Below are 10,296 nucleotides of genomic sequence, written 5' to 3'. Positions count from 1 at the left end.
CCTTGAGACTTGGAAAGGCTTCTGGGAAAAAGAGGCAAAGGTGTGAGGGAGGAATTGCATGGAAGGAGACAGAGAGAGCCCCAAGAGGCTTCGGAGAGCTGCTCTTACCTGGGTGATGAGGAGAGTCAAGTGGAGAAGTGTGGATGGAGCTGTGCAGGGAGCTCGGCCCTTTTATACACCCCAGAGAGCCCCGGGCATCGTCTGGGGGTGCGGACAGACCCCCCCTCCAGTAATTATGAATTCACACTGAGACGCTCCATAAAGTGAAGGGACGCTGAAAAATTCTGTCATCCCCCCCCGCATTGTGGACATTGGTGTGGAAAGGAGTGGACAGGAGAGAGGCGCTTGCCAGGACAGCCATGACCCATCATTACATGACAGACATGGTGCTACTGGAGTTCACTCAGCTCACATCCCCAATAAACCCAGGTTTGTCCCTAATCCCTCACTTTGCTTGCAGAGAACAATTCCTGACATCTTGCAGCAGCTTGGAAGCGTTGCCCCAGCCATCACCCCTGTCATTATCGCCCTTTTACTGGCCCGTAAACAGAGGCAGCGGCAGCTTGGGCAAAGCAGAAGCCACTCTCGGGGTGTCTCCCAAATCTCATCCACTGCCAGTGCCAGCAAAAATGTTCATGGCCAGGTTTTGGGGTCGCCTGACACGTCTGTGAATTGTTAGAATTAGGGTTAGGTTTAGGGTTAAGGTTAGGGTTAGGGTTAGGGTTAGGGTTAGGGTTAGGGTTAGGGTTAGGGTTAGGGTTAGGGTTAGGGTTAGGATTAGGGTTGGGTTAGGTGAGTGTTCGTGTTAGAGTAAGGTTTGCCGGGTTCTGGAGAACATTGTGTTTTCTATGTCCCCTTTCCCCTTGATGGCCTCACATAGGGGGCGTATCCCACTGCTGGAACCCCAAACTACCAGGGAACGGGAGAGTGTTGGGGCAAAGCCCTCATCAGCCATAACAGAGAGGACAGCATGGGTCACCTGAAAGTTCCCTGTGGTTCCTCCAGCCACGTGTCTGCAAACTGGGTCCTAGTTGAACCCTCCTGGGGGGTTTGCATTGTTCTGGTGGCCCCAAGATCTGACACAGGGGGTGTTGGTTGAGCCCCCCAGAGCCAGACCGGCCCTGGCCGTGTACCTGGACAGGCCCAGCTGGGCTTGGCTGGCTTAGAGTCACGGCCTGTCTGGGCACTGCAATGTCCAAAGGATTCTTTGTAAACAAAGTTAGGGATTAGGGACAAACCTGGGTTTATTGGGGCTGTCAGTCGAGTTCCAGCAGCACCGTGTCTGTCATGTAATGATGGGCCACTGCTGTTCATCCCATCCGTCCAGGCATGTTTGCACAGCAATATCTCCAAAAAGAAGATGACAAACAACTATTCCCCATCATTAGCTGGGCCATTTAACTTGTCTGCTTGAATTCCTAATTACTGGAGTTTGCCCCCACCCCCTGGATGGTGCCCCAGGCACTCTGGGGTGTATAAAAGGTCTGAGAGCTCCACAGGGCTCCATCTCGCTCTCCTCACTTGAATCTGCTCATTGATCGCTGTGGTGAGTTTGAGTCTTCCCTCTGTCCTCTCTTCCTCCTCTGCTCCTTCCCAGGGGAATCTCTGCCTGTAGATTACCCAAGGAATCTCCGGTTCTGGATTCCCTGGGGAATATCTGCCTGTGGAATTCCCAAGGAATCTCTGCCTCTGGATTTTCCAAGGAATCTCTGTCCCTGAGCTCCAGATGCTGTCCCAGGGCAGAGCTGGGATGGTTGGGGTTCCACCAGCAGGCTCAAAGCCTTGGGGGGCCTGGTGGTTGGGATGAGGGAATTTTTCTTCATTCCCATGGGCAAGCAAGACTCAGGGATGGTGAGGGCAGCAGGGGATGTGAGCAGGAATTTGGAGGGAATGGGGCTACGATCAGAAGTCCTGGGATGAGCCAGAGTGAGTCCTGGCACACAGGCTCCAGGTGGGCAAGAGCAGCAGCTGGGCTTTGGGCTGAGTCCTTGGTGTGAGCCCTGTCCGTGCCTTGTCTTGCAGCTCTCCCAACCAAACCGAAGGATGTCCTGCTCCAGCCTGTGCGTCCCCAGCTGCGGGGTGGCCACCCCATCCCCTCTGGCTGACACCTGCAACGAGCCCTGCGTGCGTCAGTGCCCCGACTCCACGGTGGTCATCCAGCCCCCAGCCTCGGTGGTCACCTTCCCTGGGCCCATCCTCAGCTCCTTCCCGCAGCAGAGCGCCGTGGGCTCGGCCGGAGCTCCCTACGTGGGAGCCGGCTCTGGAGGCGCCTTTGGGAGTCGTGGAGGCTCTGGGGGCTATGGGGGCTTTGGGGGCTTTGGGGGCTATGGAGGTTTTGGGGGTTATGGCAGCTATGGGGGCTATGGCAGCTATGGGGGTTATGGCAGCTGTGGCCGTGGTTCCCGCTCCTTCGGGGGCTCCTGCGGGCCCTGCTAAAGCCCAAACCCCGGCGGAGCTCAGCGCTGCCCCTGCCCGCGGGCTCCTCCAGCAGCCCCTGCTGCCTTGTGCCCCCTGAGCCGGGCTGACGCTGCAGCCCCTGCTCAGGGCCGGCCCGGCAGCCCCGGGAGCTGCAGGGTCCCTGTCCCTGCCGTGTGACCCTGCAGAGCCCCGGCCGGTGCCTTTGGCCTTGCCAGCTCTGCCTCCAAAAGCTGCTCCCCCTCTCTGTGTGCCCCCAGCCAGCTGTGCCCAGCCTCGGCTGAGGCTCTGCCCTGCTCTGCCCAGCCCGGAGCCCCGTTGCCGCCCTGGCAAGGGGCAACCTCTGGGGTGCAGCCCTGGGCTGTGCCTCGCTGCTGCTGCTGCTGCCTTGGGATTTTCGTGTTTCCATCGTGATGTTGCTGGTTTGTCTCTCGCTGACAGCGCCTGTGGGCTTTTTAACTCAAAATAAAGAATCTGCATTGCACAAAATATTTGCTTTTTTCATGGATTTCTTCATCCTGGCCGTAAATGAGTCTCTAACTGAGGGATGGTGTGGAATGTCCTATCGTGGAATCACGGGCGGGTTTGGTTTGGAAGGGGCCTTGAAACTCCTCCCATTCCACACTGTGCCATGGGCAGAAACGCCTTCCACTGTCCTGGGCTGCTCCAAACCCTGTCCAACCTGGTCTTGGACCCTATCAGGGTAGGGTGTCCCTAACTTCTCTGGGAAATCCATCTCAAGACCTCTTCACCCTCACAGGTAGGAATTCATGGCCAATGTCCCACCTAAACCCCCTCTCCCATCAGTCTGACAGCGCCTGTGGGCTTTTCATTCACAATAAAGATTCTGCATTGCTGCAATCACTTGGATTTCGATTGTTTTTTCTGGGTTTGCTCTTCTGATGGTCCTTGTTGAGCTGGGATATGTTCACAGAATTCCAGAATCATTCTGGTTTTTAAAACCTACAAATCATCATCCAATCTTTGGCCAATCCCCACCATGTCGCCCCACCCAGGGGTCCAATGCCATTTCTACTTGTTCCTTGGACAATTCCAGGGGTGGGAACCCCAAACCTCCCTGGGCAGCCCCTTCCAGTCCTGATCACCCTTCCCAGGATGAAATTCTTCCCCAAATGAAGCCCAAGGCTCCACATTTATCATCCATGAATGAACAAGGTCTGTGAGATCCTCGTCAGCTCTCACATTTTCCTTTTGCAGCACACAAAGGATGGAAATGAGTCATTACCCCTATTCCAAGACTTGAAGGGAAAAGTATCAATTAATTTATTTATTCCTTTGTGGTCCTTCAATAAAAAGTTACAATGTCTTCACTTAATTTTGGCAGTTCAAAGCAGCAGTTCAGACGCTGGTTTATGTATTTATAAGCTGTTATTAATCTATTAAAAGCACAATTCTCTTTTCTGCTGCTTCATTATTGAAAAAGAGTCACTTCAAAGGTACGAGTTGAGGCAGTTCAATGTTGGCTTTAGTCAGAATTTATTTTATTCCTTTGAAACTTTCCATTCAAGTGTAGCTCTGCACAAATAACCATGACAATGAACTGCTTTGTCTCTTCATCCTCCAAATCTGGATTTATTACTAGTTTTATCCTTAGACTTTCTGGAGGGAGCAAAATACGTTAAAATTCCATTAATTTTAATTCTTTCTTTAACCCTTGTTAAAGTAGTCAAATCAGGGCTGAGACAGCAGAATTTATTAATTTATTTTATTTTCACGTGGTCTCACTTGTGCACCCTGAGACACAGAAAGCTTTCCAGTTTTTATTTGGGAATTTGTAACTCCCAGACTTTATTGATTAGAGATAATTAGAGAAAATATTAAAATTATGACCAGCTGAATTTAGAGACCAGGACACAGCTTGAGCAGTGACTTGAGCTGGGTGTCTGAATGGATAAATTCATCAAAATTCATCAAAAGCCTTTGGATTTTTTTTATTATTATTTCTAGCCTGAAATTTGCTGGAAACACAACCCCCACTTTTACTGGGAAAGGTTTTCCATGGGTTTTGCACTCATATTTTGTGCTGAGCCCAATCCAGCTCTGTTCCTGTGGTGGGGAGGTCTCCAGAGGTCCCTTCCCACCCAAATTCTGGGATTCTGGGATTGCCTCTGTCTGTTCCAAGGGCAGTAATTAAGCTCACAATGAAGGTTCGAGGGTTTAATTGATCTTTTGAGCCCAGACTCTGAGACACCTCAGCGATGAATAATTTGAGTGGCTCCTACTCCCCAGGACGCGGTGGAACAGCCTGGGAAATTCACACTTCCAGTGTCATTTCAGCAGAGCCTGGAGTAAAGGGAAAATGAAAATTTCTGCTCTGGAAAGTGACATTTTCTGCTCTGGAAAGTGACATTTTCTGCTCTAAAAATTGATTTTTTCTGTTGTGCAACAGATCAGATCTCTCCATCTGGAAAGATGGGAAAATCCAAGGCAGGGCCAGCACAAAAGCACTGCAGAAAAAGAAGTTTTCTCCCAATTTCTGGTGTTATCCCCCAAAATTTAAATAATTAGCAGCCAGAAGGTGCCTCAGTGATTTATAGCTGCTGTTGTGTCCCATGCCTGCACACCCAAAGCAAATTTAAAGGAATATTTTCAAATATTTCCTAGGAAATTAGGGATTTGGAATTCATTTTCTGAGTGGTTTTGCATCACACTAAACACAGCTGGGAAAGAGCCATAAATGAGGGATTTGTAAAGAAATATTAAACCCAGTTTCCTTTACTGCACTAAACCCAGGGAGGGTTGAGAGACACAGCAGAGAAAAAAGGGGGAGAAAAAAGAGTTTTGGAGGAACATTGGGGAAGTATACATATATATATAGTTAGCATATACATATATTTGTTTTTGACTAATATATATATCATTATAAAGAACATTAAAACACAACAGAAGGCAGCAGTGTGATGCAAAATCTTTTAATGAGAGTAAGAAGTTACAGCTGGTAGTAGCACAGGAGGATCACGTCATCATACACTGAGGAGTAGCTACACCCCAGAGCAGAGGTCTGGGGAGTAAAGCTGGTGTAGGAGAGGAGCAGAGCTGTCAGCGCAGCCAGACGAGGCTCTCGCTCCTCGGGACACAAAAAAACCTTATCCCGAAAGAGAAGGAACAGCAAAAACAAGCGAATTAATCAGAATAACATCATGGAAGAGATCCCAAACCCTCAGGGAACCGGAGCTGAGACGGAGCAAAATCCAGCCAGGAGCAAAATCCACCCAGGAGTAAAATCAATCCAGCCAGGAGCCTTCAGGGTGGGTTTTGAGGTTTTCCCTGCCCGGGCTGGGCTCAGCACTGGTAGCAGGGGTAGCAGCTGCCGTAGGAGTATCTCTGGAAGTAGCGGGAGGAGTAGGGCGAGCAGTAGCGGGAGCTGAAGCTCGGGCAGTACTCGCGGTAGCCACAGAGCCTCCCGTAGTAGCCCTGGTAGCCGCAAGGGCTGCCACAGTCGTAGCTGCGGGTGCTGCAGACGGTGCCGTAGCTGCAGGGGGAGTAGCAGGAATCCTCACACTGCCGCTGGTAGCAGAAAGTCATCTTGGGGCTGGAGAGGAGGGAGGCCAGGCTGCAAGGGAGGGAAAAACACTTGAGGCAAGCCCTGACAGTGAGTAAACCCCGAGTAAGAGATGCAGGGAAGGGAGAGGCAGAAAATCACGGCACAGTGCCCTCATCCATCGCTCCATGCCAAATTTAGGGACAGTTCTTGCCCCTAATCCTCCATCCTGAGGACGGAGGCAAGGCTGGAAGGTAGGAAAAGAGGAACGGCAGAGTTGGGGAATGGTTTGGGTTGGAAGGAAATTAAAGTTCAACCTGTTCTACCCCTGAAAGGGCAGAGACAGTGGTCCATAACCCTAACCTTAACCTTAACCATAACCCTAACCTTAACCTTAACCTTAACCTTAACCTTAACCTTAACCTTAACCTTAACCTTAACCTTAACCTTAACCTTAACCTTAACCTTAACCTTAACCCTAATCCACACCTTCCTCCAGTCCATCGTACTCCAAGCTGGCCTTGGACTCTTCCTGGGATGTGGAATCCTTGGAATATTCCAAATTTTGGGCCAGTTCTTGCCCCTAATCCTCCATCTTGAGCTTTCCCACACAGCCTCGCTGAAAAATGGGGCTGTGACCCAAAGCAGGGCTGGAAAATCCTCAGAGCTGTGCTGGGACAAAGGCGTGAGAGAAATAGGGGATCCAAGTGGGACTGAGGCTGTTTTGAACAGCCAGAAATTAAAAATCCAGGGAGGAAAGATTGTTTTGCACTCCTAAATCACAACCTCAATTCTTGGCTGCAGCTTCTGTAGATAAGGAGGGGAAAAAAAGGAGAGGGAACGGCCCCAAATCCATCCCTTCATCATCCTCTGAATTCCCTAGACCTGTTCCCACTTACCCTTGGCTGCAAGGAGGAGAAGGCAGGAGCAGGGAATGGTTTCTCCACAGGGATGTGGGGTTTTTATGGAGCTCCCAGTCCCGCCCCACACACCCCACACGTGTCGGGCTCAGCCCTAATTAATTCCCAGCCCCTTTTCCTCCCCTCATCGATATCCCAGGGTCCGGCACCATCACCAGGAGGCTCCGCCCGTCACGTCCCTTTCATCCCAAAGGCACTCAGTGCAATTAAGGCTGGCCATCATCATCATCATCATCACGCTGAATTTGCGCTTTTTGGGACAGCGGTGACTCTTGGGGATCAGCAAACTCCCATGGAATTCCCAACGTGGCATCTTTGGGACACTGAATGTGCTTTGTTGTGCTTTTTTCCCCCCCTGGAATAATTGTGGAAGGCACAAGCTGTGTTTTTGATTAATTTCATCACTCCTAATGACACTGGAGAATCCCTGCGGATCCCTCCCAACATTTCCGGTGATTTGGAGCCGCCGCGCCGGGGGATATTATTGATTCAGTCAGGAAATATTGATTCAACCAGAAAATATTGATTCAGCCAGAAAATTGGCCTGCAAGCATCAAATTGGTATGTCCAGGATGTATTTTTAGAGGGGGAAAAAATCTTCCGGAGACCCAATTCTGAAGGTATAAATTAGAATTTTAATAAAGGCAGGAAACAGAACACCCCAATGTACGTTTTTGGAGAGGGTGTTACATAAGAGCGGGGCTTAGCAAGGTGCTGTTAATATTGAAATAATAAATCTCTTTGTGCCCGAAAATATTTAATAAGTCTTAATGAAGGCTTTGATATTCCAAATTTAGAGAAAGGCCCAGAACTCCTGACGTGCTGCCTGTCATTATCCTCCCTTGGGATGGGAGTAAACAGCAAAACAGGGTTTGGAGGTGAAGGTCACCCCAGCATTATTCACCTTCATTAGGGAGAATTAAACACCTCAACAATATGAAGAAAAATTTACATTAAACCATATTTGGAATTTGGGGGGTTTCCCAGGAAAACTGTGGTCGTTACAGAGATAAATCCCAGAGGTTTTTTATCTTTTCAATGGGATTTTTTATGTTTCTCCTTGTCAGGAAACCCCGAAAGAATAATTTTGTGATCGAAGGGAAAACAAACACTGAGCAGATCTTTTTGGAGCCAGCAAAATTCACCTTGCTTGGGCTGGAAATTCAGTTCCTGAATGGATTTCGTAAAACATGCCTGGAGATTTCAAATATCATAAAATAAACCTGGAGATTACAAATATGCTTTTTTCTGCTTGAAATAATTTAGATTCATTGGGGATTTCTACCTGCTCTGAGGTTCATTTAAGTCATTGATGCCTGGTTTTATTCAAATGTATTTCCAGTCTTACACGGAAAAGGATCACCATTTCTTTCTACAACTCAAGAGTGTGTTGAAGCTGGGTTGAGTTACTTATTAATAATAAAACTAAAACTAAAACTAAAACTAAATATAGATATAGATATAGATATAGATATAGATATAGATATAGATATAGATATAGATATAGATATAGATATAGATATAGATATAGATATAGATATAGATATAAATATAAATATAAATATAAATATAAATATAAATATAAATATAAATATAAATATAAATATAAATATAAATATAAGTATAAATGATGTTCTGGCCTAAAAACGCGATTTTGAAATAGACCCAAGCAATAAATTATCTCCAGGGATTTTCATTTTGAAAAACAATTGAAATTCCTTCTCCCTAAATGAATCCAGGGTCATTGCAGGTTTCACATATTACCATTTGTCCATTCATCCCAAATTGGGATTGCGAGCATCCATTAATTCTGCTCTCAATATCCTTCCTTCCTTTTCCTGCTGTAACTCAGATTTCGCCACCCTCACTCCCCGTTTGTAATTGAGCCTGGACATGAAAGGAAAGAGAAGCACGAAGTCATCCCTGTGGCAGCCCTGGGAGCTGAGTAAGGATCCCAAAACGAGGAAAACAACCCCATCAGCTGCGGGGTGACGTGAAGGGCGAGTTTGGGCTGTGATGAGAAGGAGTTTGAAGCATCACAGGCTGGCGTAGATAAATGTATAAAAAGGAGCCAAGTCCACGGCTCTGCACTCACGCCTTCAGCCTTCAGCCTCAGCTCTTTCTCAGTGTGGTAAGTGGGCTTAAGGGGATTTGCTGCTGGGATGCTGCTGGGTTTGGCTGTAGAGGGGTAGGGATGGGAGTTAAAATTTGAAATTATGGTTTAGGAATGATTTCGTGGCAATGCAGTTTGGGGTTTTTGTTAAAAATGGGGTATTAGCCCGTATTTTATATATATGTATTTCTTTTACATATATATAGAAATATATTAAAATGTATTTAGAATTACATATATATATCTATATAAATATGGGTTAATATCCCATTTTAAACAAACGCCCCAAACTGCACAACCACGAAATCATATATATATATATATATATATATATATATATATATATATATATATATATAAAATAACATATAAAAAAATATATATATAAATATGAGTTAATAGCCCATTTTTTATATTATGGGTTTATATATATATATATATATATATATATATGAATTAATTATTAATTTCCACATTTAGACATGCCTTATGAGAAATATGTTATTTGAGGATATTATGGGTTATTTCAGGATTTATTGTTAATTGGCTGTGCCAGCGAGGTTCAGGTGGGACATCAGGGCAAGGTTCTTCCCGACAAGGGTGGCCTTGGACAGAAAGGTTCCATTGGGTTTTTCATCCTCTCACAGGTCTTCCAAAAGCAGCAAATTCCTGCTGGATCCATCTCTGAGCTCTCCTTTCAAACTACTCCAGATGGGAGCTCTGGGAGGGTGGGGAGGACCTAAATTCAGAATATTCCAAGGATTCCACATACCAGGAAGAGTCCAAGGCCAGCTTGGAGCCCGCTGGGCTGGAGGAAGGTTTGGGTTAAGGTTAAGATTATGATCAGGGTTGAGGTTATGGTTAAGGTTAAGGTTAGGGTTTGAGTTAGGGTTAGGGTTAAGGTTAAGGTTAGGGTTAGGTTTAGGATTAACGACCCCTGTTGCTTCACGTTCAGATATAGGAGAGGATGAGCTTTAATTCCCTTCCAACCCAAACTATTTCCCAACTCTCCCATTCCTCTTCTCCTCCCTTCCAGCCTGGCCTCCCTCCTCTCCAGCCCCAAGATGACTTTCTGCTACCAGCGGCAGTGTGAGGATTCCTGCTACTCCCCCTGCAGCTACGGCACCGTCTGCAGCACCCGCAGCTACGACTGTGGCAGTCCTTGCGGCTACCAGGGCTACTACGGGAGGCTCTGTGGCTACCGCGAGTACTGCCCGAGCTTCAGCTCCCGCTACTGCTCGCCCTACTCCTCCCGCTACTTCCAGAGATACTCCTACGGCAGCTGCTACCCCTGCTACCAGTGCTGAGCCCAGCCCGGGCAGGGAAAACCCCAAAACCCGCCCTGA

At 47.5% G+C, this 10,296-nt stretch overlaps 1 protein-coding gene across 1 annotated transcript; it reads left to right on the top strand.

Moving 5' to 3' along the window:
• Positions 1-2,043: 2,043 nt before the first annotated feature.
• LOC134429137 (claw keratin-like) lies at positions 2,044-2,436 on the top strand. The gene has a single exon (XM_063176240.1). It carries the CDS (start codon positions 2,044-2,046, stop codon positions 2,434-2,436), a length of 393 nt encoding a protein of 130 aa, XP_063032310.1.
• The last annotated feature ends 7,860 nt before the right edge of the window (positions 2,437-10,296 follow it).

This window comes from Melospiza melodia, chromosome 25, assembly GCF_035770615.1.
Source record: "Melospiza melodia melodia isolate bMelMel2 chromosome 25, bMelMel2.pri, whole genome shotgun sequence".
Taxonomy (NCBI): Eukaryota; Metazoa; Chordata; class Aves; order Passeriformes; family Passerellidae; genus Melospiza; species Melospiza melodia.
This window is presented reverse-complemented; position numbering and strand designations above follow the sequence as displayed.